Raw genomic sequence first — 26069 nt, 5'->3', positions numbered from 1 at the left:
TGTGGAAAACTAGTGAATGTAATTTCTTGAAAATTTCCTTGATTTTTCCTCTATGTCACCAGAATATTCTGTACAAATTTCAAACAATAAAGTTGGGTTGGTCCCCCTCCAAAAAATAAAATAGGAATAGACATTTTTTAACTCCACAAAGGAGATACAGGGTTTCACACTTTGGCCATTGATATGCTGCACACAGTTGACGGTTTGAGACTTTTTCTGCTAAAGACTTTGAGTCCTAAGGCTCAGTCAACAAAAACGCATTGAAATCTGAAGACTTCCTTCTGACAAAATACCCAGGGGCATAATGATAGGACAAGGAAAATCGATAACTAAAAATCAAACCAGTACAAAAGATTTATTTGAATAAACAGTCGGTTATTCAAAGTTCACAGGGATCACATTTTTTTAAAGAAAGCACCAGAAAAATTCATGGTTTCAACCAATGTCCGTTGGCCGGAGACTGAGGGAATTCACAAATAAGGGGCTGCCGGAGCAGGCTAACTACTGGCGTACTATTCCGTTGAGCCACATGCAGTAGAAAGTAAGCACTGGCAATTGTTCCTTGCTTATAAACTGTGCACGTGATCATACGCAGAATTACGCTTGCCGCAGAATTGATAAAAATGATAAAAGAAAAAATTTCACGGAAAGTGACGCACTGGCTTCATGTAGAATTAACATCTCCTAGTGGTCACACCATTATTCAAAATTTATGATTGATAGTCGTAAGATTAAGATACAAAAAGAGAATGGAGCAAGGAACATGTTGCATTTGACATACATGAAACTCAGTACCAGCAACAAAAAAATGCATTTAGACTTCGACTCGGAATGTACTGAGAGAATACTCCTTACATAATGCATTATTATTGTTAAGTACATAGGGTACCTATGTATAAGTAAGAATGGAAGAAACGTTCCTAGAGAGTCTCTCTTCAATTGTGGAATTTTGAGCCGAGAAGTTGGATAAATAGTAAAATAAATCTGAAATGCATTGAATATGGGGCCAACTGGAACATTGTAAACTTCGGCGAGGGGTTAGTTGCTTGGTCTTCACACCAGTATGATAGCAAGTGAGATGAAATACACATGGGGAATAGGATTTTTTCCTCTATCTCCTTGGAGAATTACATTTAGAGCCCAAGGTAAATCTTGCCAACTGGAACATTGTAAACTTCGGCAAGGGGTTAATTGCTTGGTCTTCACACCAGTGTGATAGCAAGTGAGATGAAATACACATGGGTAATAGGATTTTTTCCTCTATCTCCTTGGAGAATTACATTTAGAGCCCAAGGTAAATCTTAGGATAGTCTTTTTCACAAGTTGCAACTAATTGCACAAACCAATCAATATTTTTAATGGTATTGTACATAGAACATTAGGTACTAATTTCAACTTGTAACCCTTTGTGCATTAGTGCATTCAAAGGGATTTTGATCACATTTAGACCTCATTCAGCTAGGCTGCAAGTAAAATAAAATAACTGAAAACACAAACTAACTAAAGAAATAAACTGAATCTTTCACTTGGTTTATATCTAAGTCTCCTTTGGGCGGTACACTTCGCAGAGTTTCATTGAAAACTTTTCGATTCTCAGCTTTGCTGTCTTCTCCAACCAAGTCCCTGTAAAAAAGAAATGACAGTTGGAGAAATTTTTGTGTTGGAGATTTATAAAGAACTTAAAACTTTCAAGCTTTCAGAACTGCATGAATATTCATGAAGTTTGAAATTGCCAAGACGATTGTAGCATTTATTTCAAAAAGGTGCCTAATAAGTAGTACTAATGGTACTTTTTTCGAAATTGAGTTTTTAATGGGAAGTAATCCTTTTCCGCCTCCTGTGTGGTTTTCCTTGTCTCCTAAATTATTTTTCCCCGAGTTAGCACCTATTCGAAATAGGCGCTTCAACTAAGGACGAGAGCTTGAGAAATTATTGTTCGGACTTGGGATTATTTGCATCTTTTAAACATGTTTTCTTCCCATTCAATTATCTAGAATATAGTTTCCTTTTACTGAAGAGGCACAAGAATGGGGTTCCAGATGGTGATAAGGGAGGCACTGAAACATTTAAAGAGATACAATTGTGTCACTTTCAATGTTTCATAAATAAACTTCAAATCTGAAAGGAGGGAAAGGTCCCAAATGAAGTTTAATCCCACAGAATTTTGAGCAAAAACGTTGCTTCGTTTCCTGCAGAAAAAATCAAATAGAAGATAAAATGTTGAAACATCGCAGTATAGATGTGACCGTTTTGCTTCACTCTCCATTCATCAATTGTGGCCCAATGAAAGATCACAGAAGGTTTAGCTCAAGGTGAAGCCAAAATAAGGGAGATGATTAAACGAAATTAACTTACTCGTCAACAAATCCATATCTTTGAACAAGGAACTTGGATAAATCCTCTAAAATTGGTAGACTATGAAGGTTCACAAATTGATCTCTACATATCTGTAACAGAATAAAATTGAGTGACAGTGGTCAGTGACTCTGGCTTATCTACAAAATATTTTCCATAAATACACAAATTTTGATGTTCAAGCCAAGGGTTAAAATGAACCCTCCCTTATGGAAAAGGGAAAATATTCATTTAAGAAAGAGCCAAAAACGCATACAATTTTTTCACCTGTGTTGAGCATATTGAAAAAGGTATGTGTTTCCTTTTAACAAGTATTGGTTCGAAAATAAAAATTATAAAACGGTTGGATTAACATTACATATGTACTCCAGCTCCTACTTTGAACAATGTTCCTACATGAAACTAAACTTTGAGTTCACATAATACAAAAAGAGTAAAAGCGAGATTCGACTGAACATTCCTCAAGTGCATCACTGTTTAATTAACTAATTAAGTGATATAGAATAAGCCAAAAAAAAAACACTTTCTTTTAACATTGAAATAAAACTTACTGACTTTGTTATTTACTTGGTCATTTTTTTTTTATTATCAGCAAAATAACGTTAGCAGCTAAAAAATTGATGACTTCTAGAAAGATATCTAAAACATTTACATCCAAATTTAAACCTTCTTTAGAGCACGCCAAATAAATTAAGGCTCCACACAGAGGCAGATTATTCAGCCAGAGATTCGAGGATTTAACGATTGCCTGGGAACTTACCTCATTCATGATAGATATTGAGCTGGGATGAGTCCAATAGCAATCATGAACAGACACAAAAGTAATGTGTTTTTGCTCACTGTGGAGAGCTGTCAGCATCATGTGACTCGAGTCGAGTGAGTGGATGAAATTTGGAGGAAATGCATTCTTCTGCTGCATCACATGTGGCCGTCTATGATGTAAGAACATAAAAAGTTGGATCAATTTTTTTCATCAGAGAAGAGATGAAAGATCAAGCTTGACTTAATGATATGAATACCTGACTCCTCATTGAATCACAACAAAACTTCATTGCTTACAGGGTATTTTTTTAAAACAAGTTACCACTTGGGTCATGAGTTGGTGACTGTATCGCTACAGAGCTCTGAAAAAATGTTCTACTTGTTGTTTTGATTAAGTTACAAAATTCGATTGGTTCTTCGATTTTTCATAATGGAATTATTTGGCTATTCATTAATGGCGAGTTCATTAATAACTTCAGATAGATAATGGGAAAAAACAGAGGCATAACTTATAGTGAGTAGGACTCTCAGCAGTTAACTATTTTCTTGTCCTTTCATCTCCTAATCGACGATTTTCAGGAGAAATTATTTGCTCTCTGTAGAACAGTGTCCTGGCTACATGTACAGACTCAACCTTTCCCCTTCTGTTGAAAGAGGGTTTTTTGGGGCCCTCCTCCAGAAAATTTTGAGAGAGTCTCTTGAGAACGCCTTTTTTTCTTATGTTCTGATACTGTCCCAGTTCTATTTTTTCATGATATTCTATAGGATTTCCCCACTTTTTGGCCTCTAACTTAAAAAATTCTCTGTTTCACGTGTAAGTGCAAGCCACAGCATAAGCCAACGCTACTTGTTGTTGGATGAACAAGTGCCAGGCATTAATAAGATGACAGTAAAATCAACGAAAAAAACTGTTCAATTTTGACTTATGTATGTCCTGTATGTATATTTGTACATTCAAGCAAGTTCCGATTATGTGACACTGAAGCTTCCTTAAGGTATTGGACAGCCTTTACTATGGGCTCAGTCACTCAAAAAAGATCTTGAAAACTCAAAACGCGCGAAGATGAGCCAAGCATTCCATGAAATAGGAACCAGAGTGCACTGGCATATTGATTATTGGGAATAAATTGGGATATAATTATTCAGGGTAAAAACAATATCTCTCATATTGGTATGGTGTATTTGTTTTTTTGGTGTGAATATTTAGGAGGGTCCTATATTTTTCCGACACGAAAATTTTCAGTGACAGGGACTGAACAGAAAATAAAATTAGTAGGGAGGCTTACGAGAAATATTTCATCAGAAAAGGAGGCACATGATGGTTCAAGCTTTGGGCTATTTTAATGGCAGAGCCTTCTGGTCGAACGTAAGGCTGAACGATTGGAAGGCCGAGAGGAGTGACCCATTCGATAAGTTGTCCACTTTGGGCTATCATTCTTGCGCACTGGGTAAACCAATCCTGAAAAAATAAGCCAGTTTCAGAAGCGGCAATTGTAATTCATACTTAAACGAATATGAAAAAGATCTAGGTTCAAAAATGACAGCAAAAATATACAAGGAAGAAGGCTAATATATGAAAATATATGAGGAAGAATTTGGAAAAATTCTAAAATATGAAAAAACTACAATTTGTTTGAAATTCTCAAAATGTATAGATTCTTTTCTACTGAACAGATCTGGTGCGGTAATTGCTGAAACTTTATTGCATCTTGATTAGCTGGACTTGATTAATAAAGTCAATACGTTTTACATTAGACAAGCACAAGAAAAGACCAATGGACCCCGTAATAAAATGAAACCTTTTATTAAAATAAGTTTTCTAGTTTTTCTTCTTGATTCTTAATTTTATTAGCTTTGCAACAGCAATGATGTTGCTCCAGGATTTAAATTCCGCACACGTTACTTTTTTCTTATTGCCAGTGATTAATTATACAATTAAAGACATTATATTCTTCATTTGATCAGAGTTGACGTAATGTAAAATAAGCTAAATACCTGAATTTCTTTTGTTGAAGTAAACATCTCCTGAAGGCTCAGAAAAGTCTTGGCAACAAGATAGTTTGAGGCTTTCCACACATCATCATTTGGAAATTCATCAATATCTGGAGGAATATCAAATGCAAAGATCAACATTAATAAGAGGAAATAACAGGGAGAAAGGTGAACCAAAAAAAACGGACTAAAAGACAGGGAAAAACCCTGTCATAAAAGCACCACAAAATATGCTATCACTTTAAAATTTCACGTTGAACTTGTTTAAAATATTGGATTTAAAAATCATATTATGGGTGAGAAACCACTGTTTGAAGTTTGCATAAGAATCGGTGGATTTAAATCCTCTATTTGAGGAAAAATTGCGCTTGACAAAGATCAAATGGGCCAGTGAAAAATTATGAATGTTTGGCACAAAAGGCTTTGTTGTAATAAAAATTTCCTTTCTTCCTCAATACATTCTATGCTTGAAAATAAACATCAGAACTCAGAAAAAATTATTTCATTTTTAAGCACGCAGATTAATGTGGTGGCCAATTTAATTCAAGTAGACTTTGTGGAAAAGGAACAATTGATTCACTAAGAACATAAAACCCTAACTGCTCCCTTATGAATTGAATCTGGATATTAGTAATAAGTCCATAGGATTGTAGATGTAGTTGTAGTGTTCATGAGTTTGATGAGTTACTAGATAACCTACCCAGTGCCCCTACATATATGATGAGAATTGAAATTGTAGAACAATAAATGCTAAAAGATCAAAACAAAAATTTTTTTGTGCAGTAAAACTCTAAGTATTTGGGCTCCGGTCATACAGACCTCTGATTACCTGAATCAGTCTGGGACAGCATAAAGATTCAGAAATTGTACAAAGTTGTTGAGACTTTTCATAGAACTTCACTTTCACTTGGACCCTTTCAGAAATCTAAGTTTACGTCAGATCCTAGATGATCATTAGATTGTTGTATCCTAGTTAATCTACGTAAGAGAATGGTCATGGGAAAGTCAGATGACAATACCCTTAAAAACGCTTTACTTGTTGTTTCAACACTAAAAAAGTTTTCACTTACACCCTTTTGATACATTTACTATACTTCATATCTATAGAACAGTGAATTTTCCAGTGGTACGTGGAGCGGATTCCACAAAAATTGATTATTTGGATATTTAAGTATCCGAATGAGATCTGGTCCTAATACATTCGGTTGATGGAATTTTACTGTGCAGTGCTTAGGAGATCTCATACCTTTCAATTGTTTTGCGATTTGAAGACGAGCACCATACCGAGTGACTCCATATACGGTTGTCATTACAGTTTGTTTGATCACTTTCCGCCTGATGAAACCATCCAGTTTTATTGCAATATCTACCCCTGCTTCTGCATCTTTCTGCCTCAGTCCTTCAACCTGGTGAGATAAAAATACATTTACTTATAGAAGACGTCTTGATATAGTAACATCATTTGAAACTTGACACCTCGGGGACCAAGGGACTTGAAGCCAGGTCTTTTTTGCCACTCAGCATTGGCATTCAGCAATAACCCATCACTGACCAACTTCCCTGCCTACATCCAACGTGGGTAGGTTTATATTATCTTGAAGTAAATGTGGGTAAGTTTGAAGGGTAGTCAGCCAGATACACAGCCAAAAAGGCAACAAAATGCCAGTTCAGACAATGATGAATTCTTCAGATTAGCCACCCTGCCGCATACTAAAGAGAGGAGTAAGTACAAAAATGCGGTTTTGCAAAAACTGACTTCTTAATTAAGTCTGAGAGCAAAATTTGATTCAAGAAATCCTCTGCTTCGTGTAAAAAGGTCGATAATGATCCTTAATATTCTTTAAAATTATTGAAGCAATTAAGGATTGTTACATTTTAGCTTTAACTGTGAAAACGAGGAAATTACCTTTTTGATGTTGTATTGAAAAAAGCGATTTTTTGATGGCTAATTGTAAGTGTGAAGCCATATACCTCCGTTTGTAATGGTTGTAAACTTCCTATCATACTTAATTCTTTTGTTGGAAAAATAGTCACCGTATTTTTTCGAAAACTGCTCTGCGGTTTTGCTTCTCAATAGGCAGAATGGTCTGTACAAATTTTAAGCTATGAAATTGACTTGTTTTTCCTCGAAAAAATAAAATAGGAGCAGAAATTTTGAGACATCACAATGAAGTTAGGCGGTTTTGAACTTTTGTCATGGATGTGACACATCCTGCTTGCTTACCTGGTGAAGTAACAAAGAAGAGATCAAGAAGAAAGAAAAGAGAATCGGGAGATTAACAACTCAAATTCACAAAATAAGTCAGAAGAGGTGCCAACGCATTTCAAGACCTTGCAGTTCCTCCTTCTAAGCTGAAAATCCAGCTGAATTTAAAAGTCAGAAATTGAAATGGCCGAAATTTTAGCCTTGCAAAAGGGGCCTCGGGGTCCCGAAAAACGTCAATGTTTACTTCATTTATTTTAAGAATTTGAGTTTTTTTTTCTTTCTTATTCATTCAGCTCACATTTGTTGAATTTGAAACAAATGTTGCCTGTATTAAAGCAAAAATTTCATACCAGAGTTGCGACACAACTGTAAACATCCTGTGGCTCGTTGCTGGGAGTCAAATTGACGCTGATACCACCCGCAAGGTCTCGACCAAGAGCAGCGTAATGTTGAAGACCATTACATGAGCCATCTTGATGAACAGGAAAATGACAATTGAAATTTTCCGGATCTCCAGAATTTATAGCATCACGTATCGTCATGCAGCAAGCTAAAGTCTGCCAGGGCTTTTCAGATTCCTGCCACCACTTTTTACCCTAGAATAGCATGACCAAAAATTAGGACAAAATTAAAACATTGACTACAATTTCGATAATATCTAGTTAGTCTATTTCAAATAGAAAGCACATGAAAATTGTGTAGTGCGACGGATGGACAATTTGACTTACATCGAATGGTTTGTCTGCAGAATCGATGATATCATCTAGAATTTCATTAGCATAGTCCAATCTATCTTGCATGGGACTCCGCTTCTTTAAACCAGTTAAATTAATACAGTGAATCTAAAAAAAGAGAAAAAACAGGAAATGAGAATTATTATTGGTAAAGAGAGGATTATTATTATGGATTTGATCCGAGAAATGAAGAAATACAGATATATTTTCAAACTTAAAGAATCAAAGATTAGGAGAGTTTTGAGAGAAGATTCGACTTTTCTGAAGTAATTAACAATTTGCTTCTTTTGAAAGAACAGAAATCAGAGTGATCAAAATCAATTTATAGGTAGATTCAAGATTGATAAGGATCAGTTGCCTTAATTCAAAAATTGTTTTTCATTGGAATAGAACCTCTGGTCCTGACTAGTTTTCAATTTTGGAACCGCCAGTACATAAAAGTTTCTCAAGTAATTTGATGATTTACCGCTGTAATAATTGGGAAACTAAACTAGTCCTATCAAGGAGCATGCAAAAAAAAGTACAAGACAGGGAAAAGACTGACCTTCAACCAGTCGAGGCCTTTCGGGCCTAGCGGTTCACCTTTTGCAAAGTACAGCATTGCTCTTGCCATATCTGCACCGAGATGATTCAACAAAGGCGCTACAGGATAAACTCTTCCTCGAAAATCCATATTATGAGGCAACCAAAATATTTTGTCTCGGTACTAAAAAAATCACGAAAATATTGATGAAAGTTAGTGGCATTAAATAATTTTTAAAAAGAATGGGTCAGTGGTGCCAATTTCTTTACAATACAATCTCTTTAAGTACAGAGTGAACTAGGCTTCTAGGAATTTTGACAAATACTTTTTTACCCTAAATAGGAAAGAAACCCAGTTTTGAAAATGCCAAAAATTGAATGAGTTTGAAGAATATTTTTAGCGAGCTCTGTTCAAGTAGCCAAGCGCGGAAAATGACATTTGCTGAATCTGGCTTCAGGCATTGCCTAGCTACATCAAAATAAGTTTCCAAACTTCTTAATCATCTTTTTGGTTTTTTCACGAAATTTTACCCGATAAAAAATATCCTACAACCCTGCAAAAATTCTTTGCAACTGCTTCATTTTTTACTTATGGGTTGCTTTTTAAAACGCTTTATCAAAGATATTGTTGGTGATTGGATTGAATGAGTTTTAGTGGATTCAAAAATTCTCTAAAAGCCTACTTAAAGATAGACATCTGCCACAAAATCATTTTTTTATTAAGGTCTGAAAAAATACATGGTTGTTGTTTACAGGGTGACTCTTTGATTACTTATTAATGGTCTTACAGGTATTGTGTTTTACTTACATGATTAGCTAAAGATAGTCGATAGAGTGCATCACATCTTAAACTGTGCAATTCTGCACGTCTACGGGCTATGCTCTGCTTCTCCCTCGAAGCCTTGAATCGTTCAAATTTTGTTGCAGTTGCTGACAATGGGTCAGGTGCCTGACATGAAGACGGAGGCTGCGCAATACTTAGTTTATGTGAACCACCAGCATTAAATACTTTAATTATTAAATCAAGAATCTAAAAGCAAGTAAAGAAAATCACATTAAAATATTGTTCAGTGTATAAGAGGAGTCATGAGCATCAACAGTGAACACAACCATTTAATATACAATATAATTGGTGGGCTTCAGTGGAGGTTTTTTTTTTTCTTTTTTTAGTAACATACCATTTTCAATAAGTGATTAAACAAATGATTATCTCCAAAAAAATTTACTGCTTGTCCAAGAATATGGTTGAAGAAAGAGTGCGTTTACGCATTGTAAGGAGAGAAGTCTTTAAAAGAAGTCTAACTTTCTTAAATGGAACATCAAGCAAAAATTCCTGTTTTTAAAAGCTACAAGCAAACCCCAATCCCTTAAAATATCCACCAATATACATCTAGTTTTGCTTGAATGGACATAGTTGTGCCATTTAATCTAGATCAAACTTAGCAGGTGAAAACCAACGCAATTATAGGGTTTTCAAAATTACTCTATTTCTTTTTTGCTTTAAAAAGGACTGAACATAAATGTAGGTGCGATAATAAAATTGGCACAGCCACTTTCCTCTAAAATTAATAATTTTAAGATGAGAAAATGAGCAGAATCAAATATGCTAGTATGGGCATTGGTTACCTCCTGCTGAATTCGATCCATTTGAGCAAATTCTTTTCGAATCCTAACTTCTAAGATTTCTTGTATTAATAATAGACAAAACATGAGCCTAGTTCATAGAATATTTCAGTCTGAATGGATAATCCTAAACATTGTGAAAATACAGGTTCATATAATACCAGTAAACACGATTTCTGAAAGCAAGAAGAAATGGATAGATAAAATTCTACTTTTTTTACTCTTGAGTTAAACAATACTTACGGGTTTATTAATGATCCAAGGAACTGAACCAAGTTGATTGAGAGAGTCCAAGGAAGGATACATGTTAACCAGAGGAGTTTCTTGGAGTTTGCGATTACATTGATCAGAATCATGTCCCAGTGGTACTCTAAAAATATTTGAGCGATTAGAGATGCATAGATGAGAGCCACAACCGAGATACACATTTTTACAGTTTCACCATCAGCATAACTATATTGGTTATAAGTCTTTAAATTATTGCATAAAATTATGAGTTTATTGGATGATGTACCTCCGAGTTGTGTATAAGAGCCTCGTTACAACTGTGAAGTTGCCTAACAAATTATACCGCTGATTGCATCTGAATTAATAATTTATGTTGTGTTTCTTTCAGAGGGCGATTCAATTTTTTTGCTGTCTGGAAATGAAATCAAATTTTCATTGAAGAATTTTCGTTATTTCAAAAAATGTCTTACCATCATTCACAAGAGCAGAACAATAGGTAAGTTTTTGGTTCCGCAGCTTTGGAAGATAAAAAAAAACAAGAGGAAAAATCCAACATGAAAATGTTGGGAAAGCGTGCCAAATAACTGAAATGTTGGACACATACCTACTATTTTCACGTCTTTGCTACTTGTATCAATTGGTACTTTTTGCTAAATTTGCGAGAAAATATTGATTCATGAACGTTGAATATAAATTAATTTTAAAGATTCCGTCCAATTATCTTGATTTTAAGCTGATATGCGGCATTTACGCACGACCGTGATTTGGGCGAACTGCCATGCATCGAAATCGCATTAAGTTAATCTCTTTTGATTTCGAGCTGTACTGTAACTTCTCTCTTATTCGGCTGATTTGTACAAATAAGGTCTCTTTTTATTTGCATTTTAACAGAGAGTAAGGAAACACTTGCTACATAGACGGAAAACAATTTTTGTGAAAATTTGGTGGATCCTGGCATGACAGTGAATGGTTAATCGGGCATGAAAGATAAGGTTCGACGGCGGCGAGGCGACCTTCGCCTCACCGTCTTTTATTGCCTTGCTCGAAACCGGACACCCAAAGCGATATCGGGAGATAACTGCTGTGGTTTCAGTGGATTTCTGCAGGGGCCAAGGTTAGCACTTGGTATAATGAGTCACAAGGCTCATCACAGATTGCACTTACAGCGCAAGATGCTTAAAGGCTAAAAAGTTTTGGCGGGAAAGAAGCTTCTAGATTTGAGTCCTCCAAGCGTGGAAAAACTTATTTGAGGTTTCTGTCAAATAAAATAATACGGTTTTGACATAAAAATGTTCTCAAGGATTTCCAATTAGCAGTTCATTCGGTTTTTTCGTAAAAGATCATCAGAGCTTGACAGTATAACGGTTCAGAGACAAAAAAACAGATCCAAGGAAAAAAATATTTGGACAGCCCGTTGAATAGCATTGGTTGATCGGTGTGCTATACTATGGTACATCCGAGTGATTTCAAAAAGCGAGCCTTACTGGAACGCTTAAAATTATTTTGTAGGAAGGCATTGTTTTGAGCTCCTCAACATATTACACTTTATTTTTGAACACACCAAACCAGAAAACAAAAATTTCTGGTTCAATGGAAACATGATTTTTAGTGCAGATGAAAAGGAAATTACCTTATCAATGTAGATTTTGCAAGGATATAGCCTCCTTTGTGAACAGTTGTCCAAGGTATTGGTGGTGAAAGCATAGGTACTAGTGACGTATCAAATCTGAGCTCTTCTGGACGTGCTAACTTAACCAAGCGAGAGAGAATTGGATGTGGCTTTATTTCTTGGTGAGCTCGAATCCCATGAGTACGAAATAGAACGAAAAAAGCAGGTTCTACTCGCCTGCAGAGGGCAAGGAAAAATACATGAGTTAGAGACTTCCGACAGACTAGCAGGATCTAAGTTAATTCAGTCATATTCTGAGGGCATGCAGAAAATTAAGAAAATCAGTCTTCTCTAGACTTAATTCTTCACCCTCCTAACAACTTCCACCAGATTATGGGCGTCTTCACAATATTGGCTTACTGCTATGGGGTTATACGAATTCATGGAATCATTTGAAAGGAGGTGGCTGTTACCATAATATTTTGAAAATTTGAAAAAAGCATCCAGAACTTAATAATGGGAAAGAGACTCAAGAAATTTTTTTTTTTTTAGCAGCGAATATACTTACAGAGGTCCTTTTGATCCTTTCAATATGTTAACATTGATCTTGATATCTTTTGTGATCACATTGTAAAGAAGGCGTCCAATACTGATGGAAATAGCGCTACTCCATGGATGATCGGGAACCATCTAAAACAAAAAATTCATGATCAAACTTCTGTTAAAGGTGATAGAAAATTAAAGAAAGAATGTTTTTCATGGAATATTCCCTACATTCAAGTCCTTTTTATGTGGTGAAAGGAAAGGAAATTTAATCAGGTCTTGAAATTTGTATCAATAGCAAAAAAAAGTAGGATAAGTCACCACAAAACCTTCCACTAAAAAATGTCTGGTGCACTACAAGTAAAGTAATATAAATTTTTACACATGATTTGTGCAGCCTCAAGAATTAAAAATTAAAGACTTTTCAAGACCTTTTTTGTTGTTTTTTTCTAAATGCTCTTTTTTCTCCCCATTTTGTGAAAACATGTTATCAAATTTTGGTTCTCTTTGAAAATACTTTGCTATTTCTTTAGAGTGAGAATTTACTGCTGACAGTTATTAAAAAAGAGAAAAAATCAAGCAATTTCAAAGCATTTAAAAAAAATCAAATTTAAACTTTGTTTAAGACTATATGAACCATGTTTTTTTCTGGATCAAGAAAAAGCGGTAAGTCAGTCCATGCCATTGGACGAAAAAATGCATTCATTCTCCGATTAGATAATAAAAATTGCAACTTACAAGATCAGGTCCAGAATTGGCTGCATCATGAACGAGCTGCTGCCATTTTTGTCTCGTGTTGACAAGAGATGCATCTGGATTTAGATACCAATCACAATATGATTTGTACAACTGAAACTGTTTCTCTAAAATGTGTCCTTGTTTCTTCTGTTTGATTAGATACCTGGGTTAAAAATAAAGTTATTTTTTGTTGTAACATTAAACATTCATTTGTTAGTACTTAGTATGTCCAGCGGTGAGCATTCAAAAAAAAAAAAATAGTTACTTTTATTTACAACATAGTATTTACAATGTGAAAGCAGTCACAGGAAAAAGGTTCGAAAGGCCACAAAGTCAAAATTGAGATATCATTTTATCAGCTAGATAAAGTTTAGCAAAATAGTCATGTCTACATTGCAGAGTTTCGATATCTTATCTATATTGATTTTTTGGAAGGAAACCAACCAAAATTTGAGCTTAATTTTATTTGAATTGATTTTTTCACACATTGCCATAAATGTAAAATCGTTGTAAAAAAAGGAGACTTTTTAAACAAATGAGCATAATAAGGGCTCATGAGACGGCTAATGATATAGATATAAGCTACGAGATCCTACAGACTATATTCAGTTACCCTTAATAGTTTTCTCTAAACAGGCTAAAACTCAGTTTTTTGGGGGGCCACCTTAGTATAAACATTAAATAAAATAATATGGATTACATTTTGCAATAAGGAACCACTATCTCTGGCTCTTCTGTAAAAACACCTTTCTGCATATGGAAACCGATGGCATATACGTTGTTTCTATAGTGAGCCAGAAATAGTGGTTTCTTATTGCAAGAAGTGGTCCATATATAGTAAAAAATTATCACCAAAGAGCCCAAACAAATGATAGCAAAGGTCACGGCAGAAGTTCTCAGAGTTGAGCTCTTTTTGAAATTATTTAAGAAATTAAAGTGAAATTGTAAGAAGTACCAACCTAAGTTTAACTTGATTTCCTAAATCTTTATACAGGTAGGTTAGGGTTTGGCTGAATATTTCTGATCCTTCCATGAGTTTCTCTACTTCTTGTAATACGACGTCTGCATAAGCCTGTAAGTCTAAAACTCTGAGGTATGGATACAGATTCAACTGGGGAGTGGCAGGAGATTTCAGCATTCTTTTCTCGATTAATTCTAGCATTGATATTTCTCTCAGGAGCCCTCGCTTGATATTTTTCATCCAGCCTTCTTTCAATTGCGCCACTATTTTTCTCTGAAACAATAAGTAAACAAAAATGTTGGATGGAATTGGATTGTTATTTTTGTAATCATAATGTGTATTTGGATTAAATTTGTCAGAAGAAAGCAACACAGTTAAAGTGTTGTAAACTTCATGCAACTTAATCTTTACCTCAAAAATACCTAACTGCTTAAAGTCTTTCGGTTCTTCTGTCAAAATATTGTCGATTTTAAAAGAAAACTATTCCAATAACTTCATCAAAATACCATGCACTCAATTTTCTTAAAAGCAAAGAAAACATCGTACAATTTTGGCAACACTGTAATTGTGTTTGGTTCTGTTCTGCTAAATTCGATCCATTCATGAAGTGCAGATAGTATAGGTCAGAGATAGAAGAAAAAAATTTTGATGGTAGACGTAATTTCTGGAGTAGATAATGCCATGAATCAGTTTATAACAAGACAAGCTTTGTTCACTTTCCCCGATAGAATTTCGTTAAGACTTATTCATAACAGATTTCCTGGACCAAGCTATGCATTATCTGCAGTCACATGAATAAAACCGACCTCCAAAATACTTTTATTTCAGAAAAACTAGGGGTTGATTCCTTTGTGATAATTTGCAACAAGCTCAAAACTGACCTTAGTTTTGTCCTTGTATTCACTGATGTTCGGGAAAATCATGATTTCCCTCGAACGATGGACTTTTTTCCAGGGAATATGAGAACTTCCAGGAAACTGGTGCGTGAAAGAGAAAAACCAAATTATATCTGGATTCAGCAGCCAAAAATAAACACAAGCACATGTATTGGGTACCTAAACAAGTTTTTCTTGTATCTGACTCCGAGCTCTTTCTGGTCAAGTAGCATAATCCGCCTATGTACCCCCATTCAAAACTGATTTGTTTGCTTTACGTGCTGAAGGGTAGGAAAATTATTTTACCTAGGTGTCCAGCTTCTATTTCCTGTATACTGCTAAGGCTGAAAATGACCCTAGTTTTTTCCATCGCTCACCAGATTTTTATTTTATTTTTTAATGGCGTTTTTGGAAAACTTAATTACATGAAAAATTGGTGGGCAATGGAGACAACTATGGTCTTCCTTAGCTTTAGCGGTAACAAGTAAGTAGAAGTAGCCCAATTAGACACATGGGTGAGATGATTTCACTGTTTTTCCAGAGTAAAAATATGAATCAGTTTTACATGAGGATTTTTGGGTGAATTATGCCATTTGACCAAAAAAAAGCTTGTTATCAGAGACACGTGGGGAAATTGTTTAGGCATGAGATACATGGGAACTGTATTTTTGACTGCCGAATCCAAAAATGTTCTTTCTCTTCCTCTATCATGCACCCGTTTCCCAGAAAATTAAATATTCCGTGAAAAAATCATTTTTTGCACAGAATAAAATTAGCTTCAGTTTTAAAGTGGCGCCTAACAATACTATCTATCTGATATTTTTGGTGAGCTTGATTCAGCACAAATAAAATGGTCTGTGCTATAAAATCAACAGATTCCTTTTCTTGAATGAAGTGCTCTAGTAGCAATCGGATGGTATGCCAGTGTCTGAGACAACATTTTTCCTACTCAGTTTTAGGATTTTTCCTGTTACTCGGCTATATTGTCTCTATTTCTCATTTAAGACTGTGCTGTTTCCCAGTTAGCTGCACGCGCCCCGTTTCACCTTTTCTGCTTCATTTCCAGTATTGTTATGGAATCCTTCAACCCCGCAATGTGCCACTCTTCTTCTATGTCTTACAAAATAGCAAACGTACAACAACATGCATCCCCTCAATACAGGCAGGATTAGATCCTGCTTTAACTTACGTATTTTATTATTTCAGGAGTTTCTTCAACTTCTTCTATTGACTTGATGATGACAGACACACTTGATTCAGCTTTTAACTGCTCTACTGCTAATTTTTTCAAAGATTTTGGTGTAATCAATCCTTCTGCCGGCGACCGGAACGTATTAGCACCCTACAAAATAATACAGATTTTAGTGGAATTCAGTAATTTTTTTAACTATCACTAAAGCTCACTACTTCTTTTTAAACAGTTTCTCGCAGTGGTTTACCATTGCTCATTACCCATGTTAGAAAAATTGGGAGACAAAGCAGTGGATTTTTTGGGGCTGAGGCTTAGACCTTGTACAACTTCATTAAATGCCAAAGTCACGCATTTTCAACCTTCCGTTAAATGCAAATTTTGCGAACTTTAGTGGTTGAGAACATCAATCTGCAAAAACACTTTACAGAAGTTACTATCCCTTCAAAAGACCTTGCCTTGACTATTTGACGACATGGCCTAAGGATTGAATTACTCAAATTCTTGCCACAAAATTAAATCCAAGCCATACGTAAAATAGATTTGTTCTTTCTTAAAACGCTGGATGAGGATGAATCTTAGTTCAATGATGCCCACTTGATCCAAATGGACCTGCTGCAAACTTTTGCTAGAGCAAAAATAAGAGTTGTTTCTATCGGTAAATGTCTCAAAAATCACAATGAGCACATTGGTAAAGTTCAAAATGCACTCCTAACTTCACAATCTGCGTAAGAAATTTGCGTTTTTTTTAGCCTCCTGCTTCAAAAATGATACTACGGCACAGGTGTACATTTCTTTAGAGGTGTCGTTCTATCCAACTCCTGTGCACTAGGATACTACACAATATTAAACATGGCTGATACCAATCCGCCAAAACACATGTGCCTGGACGAGATTCTAACCATTTGTTAACAACCCAGCGTTTTCTTCGCTTTGATAAAGATCTGCTGTGTTTGACCTTGTACTCCCGATTGCGATTTGCGTGCGGAAGCGTCGGCTATGTTGGGTATTGCTATTGCGAAAGGGTTAAATGGAAAGACTCCTCTAAAGAAATGTTCACCTGTGCCGTAGTATCGTTTTTGAAGCAGGGAGCTAAAAAAAACGCAGATTTCTTACGCAGATTGTGAGGTTAGGAGAGCATTTCAAACTTTGCCAGTGCGCTCATCGTGACTTTTGAGACATTTACTGATAGGAAAAAATCTTCTTTTTGTTCCAGCAAAAGTTTGCAACGGGCCCATTAATCTCTACAGCTGAAATCTTGCTTAATTGATCATTTTCAAATTCTCTTTCAGTGCTGCTCTTCATTAGTTTAGAAGGGATGGCATGATTCAGACCTTGTCCAATGGAAAATGTAATGGAAATGTTAAATTCAGTGATTAAGTAAAAAGAAAGTGAGAAAAATGGATGAAAATATGAGAAGTTTAATTGAAATGAGGACAATTTGAATTTTAAGGAGCTGCAGGACAAAAAGCTACAGAAATACTCACTTCATTTAAATGCTGTAGCAACGGACATGAATAATCTAGGTTAGTTTGTGAAAACTCAGATTGTTTTGGTTCAAAGTCAGGCTTCAGTCGTCTTACAGCATCAAGAACTCTTTGTCGCTGATCATGAGTGTATTCGGTTTTTGTGAATAAGTCATCCACAGCTAATCCCTGCAGGAAGAAGGAAAGAAAAAAACAGAGTCACTCAAAGAAGATAACAATGGTGAAACTTCAAAACCTTGTATCTCAGTTTGCGACATTGAAGACTTCCTGTCATATATACTTCTTTGAAAATGTGAAGACTTTATAATGTTAATTCCTAAAAACTTCATTGATTTTTCTTCTCTAAGCAAAGGAAATTCTGTGAAAACTTCAAGGAATGATGTTGATTTGTATGGCTTTAAATCAAATATAATGAGAATATCCCAAACAAGATACTCTGTTTGAATGATTCACCATTGATGAATAATATGCTTATTAAATATAAAGAAATGAGTAAATTAATTATAGGCTCCTTCTCAAAGTATAACCTAACTGTATTCTATTACTCTCCTTTCCAAAACATGGTCAGTTATCTGTTGAAACATCCGGTAAAAATCAAAGTTTGAAACATCCTTAAAATAATTTACTCACATTAATCTATGCTTCTGTCAGACAATTAAGATCCAAGTCCACTTTGATAAAGTCATGGTTTATTCTTGGAGAAATGTGTCAGGTAAATAAATAAAAAATAGCCATTTTGAATTTTTAAAATTAAAAAAAGGTATTACGCTCTTAATTCCAACAACTTTTATGACTTTCACAAAACATACTTCTCACACTCATTTAAACTAGTCTTTTGCCACCATAGAGTAAAGCAGATGTAAAATTATCTGATACACATTTTAGATGATGATTCATAGACACACCTCAAGCTATGACCTATCCAATCATACCTTAAGCTAAAATGTCTATGGTAAAAGTTAGATAAATGCTACAAAAAGGAAATTGCCACTTACTTCTTTTTCCATCCATTTGAATAAATTTTCTATTTCGGAATCTGTTTCTGGAGTGCGAGGCATTCTACCGATGCAGTCAAAACAGGATGCAAACAGTTGTGGACTGGGCAGAATCTCAGTTGCCAAAAAGAGATTAAAAATTTCTTTCACTCTGATAAAATTATGCTAAAAAAAGAGAAAATATTGAAGTTGAGAACCAAAATGACTAAAATTAGAAAATTAGGAACCAAAAATTTGATGTACCAGCTGGAATGAATATAAAATGCCTTGAAAATCTGTCTTGGTGACTAGCGGGTAAGTATTACGTATTACTTTTTATTTAAAGACAAAAGTTCTTCATCCTGAGACAGGAGAAAAATTTGTGGTTTTGGTAGGAAGGAAATCACTGCGAGGACGCAAAGAGTATAGCAGCGCAGGCTGTTGCCATGCAGCCACTTCATTTTCAATCTTCACTGTGAAGATGCGGAGCGCCCAGGCTTTGGCAGTCCAATGACGAACAGGATTTTCATTTTCTTCAATTGGAGTGGTTTGACAATGCTCATTAGTCATTCTTATCCTGTTAAATATTTATTTCCCTTCCTTGCGTAGACAGCAATTTTGTTTTCTTCGTTACTCGCTGAATTTTGCTATCATAACTCTTTCTTCCTCAATTTCTTCCATTTTCCTACCTCATCTAATGCACATAATGATGGGAAAAAAAATTAAGAAAAACCAATTAAGAGACTTATCAATTCTGTGGCCCTATTTTGCGAAACAAGCACCAAAGTCTCATGCAGAGCAGGTGACCAGGGATGTAATGAATCCCCTGCCTGACTCCATATGGCATGCAGCAATGCTGCATGCACCATGAACAAGCAGTACAATATAATCATGAGCCTGTTCCTCCAAAGTTATGGCCAAGAACCCTCCATGAAACTTCTCAAAAACATATTTTCTAGCTACCATTCGAACAGTCCCAGGATTGGGAGACGCAATGGAGCCAGCTGATAATGTTCCCATCACATCATCATTTTAGCTGATAACCGCCCATATCCGTGTACCCAATTATAATAACTCACCTTCAATGCAAAACCATGAGCTAAGGTTGAAAAGATTTTAGGGTCTGTCAATCTCATAAATTTCTTGCTGTCTTTGCCTGCAAGTTTCATACATTTTACATACGAGGACAACGTCTCCAAGGCTCTGTTTAAGTATTGACAACTCATCTGAAAAAAAAATGGAGGAGTAACAAGAGGCTAAGGAAAGCAAAAAGTGAGTAAAAGGTTCTTCAAAAAAGAGGTTGCTCTTCTGAAGCTTGAAATATTTTTTATTTTCAATTGCATCGGATAAGCTGTGTTACAAATTATTGTCTCTTCATTATTTTTTTCTAATTCAGAGATACTTAGAAATAATTTGCAGAATAATGAGCGAACAACTTAAAATTTCTGGTGAGTAGATACAGTTAATAGACATTGATGAAAATTTTGCAAAAATGCATCTCCTGATATAAACTGTGACCTGCTAAATTTAGATGCGATTATGTACTCTCTGTATGTAGAGGAAGCCTTACAAGACTCCATGCGTACAGACTTAGAATAAAACTGAAAAGTTTGCTAAATGTACAGAGAGATTGTCAGTTCCGTCATATTCTATACTTTGGGAATGCTGCGATCTTACTGTAAGTTAAGGATTGATGCATTCTTGAAAATATGTGAAAAATATATATATAAAAAAAAAAATTATTTAATTCTTGCAATGACTTAACCAAATGAGGCACTTTTGAGACCGAGCTATCATTTGGCAAACTAAGGCTTCTGTAATCTTGCAGGGAAAAACTAAAATATTAAACCATTACTATTTCTGAATAGTTATGACATTACTTCAACTCGTCAGAGTGAAAAACATATGTTTAAAGATTTCATTTTATTCATGTTCATAAAAAAACCACTATCTCTACATCTTTTCTCTCTCCAGATGAGGCTAAGCCACCTGACTTGCAGAACTTTAAAAAGCAAATTTCTGTTCATTAAATACGTCTCTGTATTAGTGGCTTTCTTCTTTAATTCACAAAGCAATAATATTTTTGGAAAAAAGTTTGGTTACATCATCCCTAACCTTTTTTAATCTCTAGAGTCCTGCTGGTGGAGAAGTTTGCTATTCATTCTCTAACCCACATTTGAATGAAAATAGGACGTAATTCTGGGATTGAATAATAATTTTATCTCAAGTTTTTTAATTTTTGAAGACAGAATTTTTTTTAAAAAATCTGCAAATTACCAGATCTCAGGACTAAAGACTTAAATATTCAGCAGGGATTTTTAACAGGACTTTTCTCTGAAGAGTTTGAGGTTCTCTCACTTTATTGTTTTTAACATCATACAAGAAGGTCTGAGAACATGCTACGTCTTCAGTGAGAGTCTCCAAAAATTTGATTTTTGATTCCTGCTTCATAGGGCACTAGATTGTTTGGATGAAGATTTTTTAGAGACACTCGAAGAAATATTGCTCCATACTGCTAAAAGAGGTCCATAAAAATGAACAATGCAAGTGATATTTTTTCATTAAAGAAATAAATTACGACCATGAAAATGGTAAATCAACTTACCGACACTTCGATAAAAGAAAGCACATTACGGTTGAAATGTTTTTCTTTCTCTATTCTCCTTAAATTTTCATACTTAGTGATTAAACTACTTAATCCTGTATTTACTTTGGAACTTTCCCTGTAAATAAAAAAACCAATTCTTAGATAGCAAAAAAATCATTTTAAAGGAAACAGGAGGAAAGGTTGATAAATTCCTACCAAAAAACAAAACTGATTTCTTTGTCTTTTGATGTTCTACATGATTAAAAAACAGACTTTAACGAAGAGACAATTTTTAATTCAAACAATACAATAAATAAAATATTTTTTAGAGGTAAAAAGAATCTTGCGCACAAAAATTTAGTAAACAATTGCTTCAGATTCTTGAAATACGCGGACAAATTTTGGACTTCCAGCAATATTTTTTACCCATAATTTTTTGTGCAAGGCTGTCTCCACATGATCCAGAAATTTAGAGGCAGTAATCTGAGTCATACCATCAATAATATCCCCACTACTGTGTATCATGTTAAGGAAACTGCCCATAAACAATGACAGTTCCATTTCAGAGTGGAAGACTTACAACCAATAGCTTTTAAAAGTTCCTTCTTCAACAGCTGATCATAGTTAAGTTTCATCAATGGCCAAATTTCACTTTGAGATGCGCAAACTTTGATTTAGATACCGAAGTCTGATCTAAGTTGCCCTCAGCATTCAGTAAAGAAAAAGAAGGCTTGATGAACCAAAATCCTGAAATACCCAATAATAAAAAAACAAAAAAAACAGGAGACCAATTAAAGCTTAAATTAAAAAAAAGTATAGGGATCATAGATCTCAAAAAGTCTGTTAATATAGAGTGTATAATCTGCAACATAGTGATATTAACTATAATATTAATAAAAAGTTCAGCCCGTTTTTCTGGCCTTTTTCCCCAAGGACTTCTCACTGGAAAAATCCAATGGACAGAGAACTTACTTTGCGGATCCTGAGTCTGAGACGTCCTTTTTCTTTTTGGGGGATTTTTTCTTTTTTGGCGATTTTCCTTTTCCATCTAATGGCTCGTTCAGCTTAAATTCGTCAGTGGCCTCTCCTATTGGTGATAGGTCACTTGGATGGAGACCGCAAAAAGCGTGTTCTGCGGACAAGTTAGAGCAGTTCTTATACTTCAGAGCATCTGATTCGTTAAGTATATATCCTCCAAATTTCATGTCCATATCATCACAGTATTCTGCTCCAGTGAAACTGTTGTTCAAGAACTCCTCTTCTTTTAACGTTTCATTTTCTTCGGCCATAAGTTCCTCATTTTGCGTAAAAATATCAAGTTGACTGGCTTTCATGTTCTTGATTCGTACCTTCGTCATATTACTGTCATTGTTGCTCACTGAAAATAACCAAAAACCAAACATTAGTTACTAAGTTTGTGTTGAAGCTGAATCTGCACCGATAGAAGAAAAAAAATTCAGGTAAGCATTTTGAGCAGCTTCGAGGATGAAAAATGGTGCTGAATACATGAGCGACACCAACACACATCAGTTGAATAGTGAAAAATTGTAAGATGTTCGGTGCCAGCATAATACAAGAGAAGTTATTTTTGGAATGGGCGTTACACAGAGACAAGAAAACACATCTCTGCAACATTTTGAGAAATTAAGGCGGCATAACTATGGAAAAACGTGGTTATATTTATCGGATGATGTGATTCTATTTAAGCTTGACAGCATCGTAGTGAGTTAATGTGTCCACTACTTTGACAAACAATAAAAAATGCAATCCACCCAAAATTAGACGCCATCATTTCTAAATAATGGTTTATTAGTCATGCACCTAGTCAAACAAACAATTGAACAAATTTTTAAATGCATGTATTAATTCAGTGAAAGTTGATCTTGTGGAGAAGCTAAAGAGGGCTGTGATTATGAAGTTCACTCATGGTGTGGATAGAATTTTAAGTATGTTAATATGAAGGAGAGAAAAAAAACTGTGTTAAAAAGAGAGATTGGGATACAAACCTTGAAGTAGCTCCGAATAATTTTTCTTCAATTTGCGAGTTTTCTTAGTTTTATTGACATTATTAAGAATCACAAAATTACTACTTGCAATGGTCGACAATGATCTACGGTCAATAATTTGCACTGTTGGAAGATAGAAAACTTAAATTAACATCAACAACAAAGATATAACTGTAGCAGTCCAGTTAAATAGTAGTTAGAGCAAACGCATCTCACGTTGAGACAAAAGTCAAGTATTGTTTAAGTCACCACTCATCAGTAGTGCCATCTGACAGCATGTATTAACCTGTTGGGTGGTGCTGATTCAGCGATAATCAGAGATTGACATTATTGTCTCAACACACGATACGTCCGCTCTAACGCACAGTTGGACTACAACACAGATGAAAACACCACAGTATGATCCATCCTATTTTAAATGCTGAGTGTTTTTGACTGGATTTTGACAGTTTTAAGGTTGCATTGAATGAATTTTTGACGTATTTTAAATTGTCAAGGGTCAATGAACTTCCAAACTTGCTAATTTAAATCAGTAATCTCAATTAGGTAAGTTTGAAGAACAGTTCAGTCATATCTGCGGCCCGATTATTGAAACTGTGACAGCCCTATCTGAACCATACAATGTATCGCAATTCGATGTCTTATCGGGCTGCCTTAAACTTTCAATAATCCGCCCACTGGACATGACAAAATTGGGACAAAGTGCCATTTTACGTTTTCATCACCTCTCAGTTGATTTTTTTCTGTTGGTATTGATGCTCAAGCGTTCTAGCCAGATTCCACTTTGCTTAAAGCTTCAACTTCATTTCACCAATTCAAACAACACCATTGACAGGATGGAGGATTAAGTAAGAGGAAAGTTAAATATGATGACACAACCAAGTAGCTACCCATTTTCATGCACAGTTTTAGTTTTCAAATGTCCATCTCTCAGACCAAATGAAATTTAATCTGTGTCAAGTGAAAGTTTAATAAAAATTTGGGCAATGCATATCGACGGTGTAAGTCGGCAATCACATAACTCATTTGCGGTGTCTAAAAATCTCCGCCTCTATGTTATTTTTTTAAAGGAGAACAAATTAACATCATTCCTTGAAGTTTTTGCAGAATTTTCTTCGCACAGAGAAGAAAAATCACGGCAGTTTTAAGGAACAGCTGTTGAGTAGTTTTCCGTTTAGAAAATAAAGCATGACAGGAAGTCTGCGGTGTTGCAAACCGAGTTATGTGATTGCCGACTTGCACCGTCGATATGAACCTTATTCATAAGCTTTGCGAAGGACGATGGAACCAATGAATGAGCTCATCAGGAGGGAGGTATAGGTATTCGTTACTCTTCATAAGAAAACGAGATCATTACTTTGGAAAAGGGAGTTTTGATATGGAATTAAATTAAAAACTTTAATCCGAATTACCTGCAGCCAGGAGCTGCGTGTGCCTCTGCTTGCAGAAGAAACATGCTTGATTGGGACTTTGCTTAGGGTAAAAATGAGAAACAGGAAAACTATTGGCCACTTTGCCGCACGTATGGCCCACGAGTCGATGCATGGCGCGACTGAATTACTAGACATCAACTAAAAGAACAGAAAAACACTGAAATATAGAGACTGGACATTTTTAATTGCTTTCCTATCACCGCACGAGTTCGAAAAGAAGGGTGTTTTGATGGAAATTTTGAGGTTATGTCAATGTTATTCATAGAACAGACTTACAAGAAGAGTACAGACACCACTTCAAACTGATGATACTGACCACGACACTAGCGCTGGAAACGGAGGCATCACAACCGCGGGAAATTTAAAGAGTCGGCCCCTTTACCGCGCAAGGGAGGGGGGGGGGTATTATTCCCTCTATTATCAAAGGAAATATGTAGAGAGAAAAAAAGAAGGAGGATAAGGAACTAAATAGAAAGAAAGAGTTAATAGTTTGAAATGAAATTACTATGAATGACGCCAAAAATTCTACAACTTACATTCTATTAGATTTAGCTCTTGATTACGTAGCTAGATTATTTTCCTGAGGGGAGGGGGGGGGGGCGACCTTCTTTATCGTCACATTCCGGCCAAAGTATCACAAAACAAACGTCATGCGACGTTTAAAAATTGCCGCTGCCATTTTATTTTTTTACAGAGAAATTTTTCGAACCTGTCCGAAAATTTTACTAAATTTTCTTTGTGCCGTCGATAAAATTTGGTGAAATTTTCAAACAGATTCAACCAAAAATTTCTCTGAAAAAAAAAAATAAAATCGTGGCGAAAATTATTAAACTTCCCTTTTTTCAGATTTCAGATTTCATATATTAATAAAGAAAATCTATATTATACAGCTATAAGCAAAATCTTGGAAGCACTATTTCTGACGAACTGCCGGACCGAAAAAATTATGAAACCCCGAACTTTTAATGTTGTAAAGTTTTTAAAGCTCATGTTTCATGTTTGTCAGGATTCTACCTGAGTGACTCGAATAAACAATAAAACAATGGAAAAGCTCGTGAACCCTTCACGAACTTTTCCGCTTCGAATGAGGAGCCCTTCACGGTGAAGGGCTCCTCATTCGAAGAGTTGAGGAACGGTGCATCGCTCAGGGTTCAAGGTTCAAGGTCCAAGGTATAAGGTTTAACTCAATTTTTCCTGCATTCTTCCGGCTTCGATTTGTGGCATTGGTCAATGTACTTGCACCTC

The 26069-nt window shown here is 35.3% G+C and overlaps 1 protein-coding gene across 1 annotated transcript; it reads right to left on the bottom strand.

The window, feature by feature from the left end:
* Window positions 1-336: 336 nt before the first annotated feature.
* PolrMT (mitochondrial RNA polymerase) lies at window positions 337-25073 on the bottom strand. The gene is made up of 23 exons (XM_019042534.2): window positions 24804-25073; window positions 23392-23514; window positions 22358-22763; window positions 21404-21521; window positions 19878-20024; window positions 18820-18984; window positions 17825-17992; window positions 16338-16490; window positions 14272-14546; window positions 13313-13475; window positions 12600-12721; window positions 12053-12268; window positions 10438-10564; window positions 9380-9601; window positions 8594-8755; window positions 8044-8157; window positions 7666-7911; window positions 6356-6515; window positions 5113-5219; window positions 4404-4576; window positions 3116-3287; window positions 2356-2447; window positions 337-1623 (listed from the first exon to the last, which is right to left on the bottom strand). The coding sequence occupies exons 1-23, from the start codon at window positions 24934-24936 to the stop codon at window positions 1497-1499; spliced, it is 3891 nt and encodes a 1296-aa protein (XP_018898079.2). The 5' UTR covers window positions 24937-25073; the 3' UTR covers window positions 337-1496.
* Between the last annotated feature and the right edge of the window lie 996 nt (window positions 25074-26069).

The sequence above is a fragment of the Bemisia tabaci genome, chromosome 5 (genome assembly GCF_918797505.1).
Source record: "Bemisia tabaci chromosome 5, PGI_BMITA_v3".
NCBI lineage: Eukaryota > Metazoa > Arthropoda > Insecta > Hemiptera > Aleyrodidae > Bemisia > Bemisia tabaci.
This window is presented reverse-complemented; position numbering and strand designations above follow the sequence as displayed.

Bases quoted from the DNA above. Each gene is read 5' to 3' on its own strand.
- PolrMT (XM_019042534.2), bottom strand. From the start codon at position 24,936: ATGCATCGACTCGTGGGCCATACGTGCGGCAAAGTGGCCAATAGTTTT. The intron at 12,722-13,312 runs GTAAGTTGCAAT...TTTTTGTTTTAG, and splicing joins CCAATTCTGGACCTGATCTT to ATGGTTCCCGATCATCCATG. The intron at 4,577-5,112 runs GTATTTAGCTTA...TTATTTTTTCAG, and splicing joins CTTCAACAAAAGAAATTCAG to GATTGGTTTACCCAGTGCGC.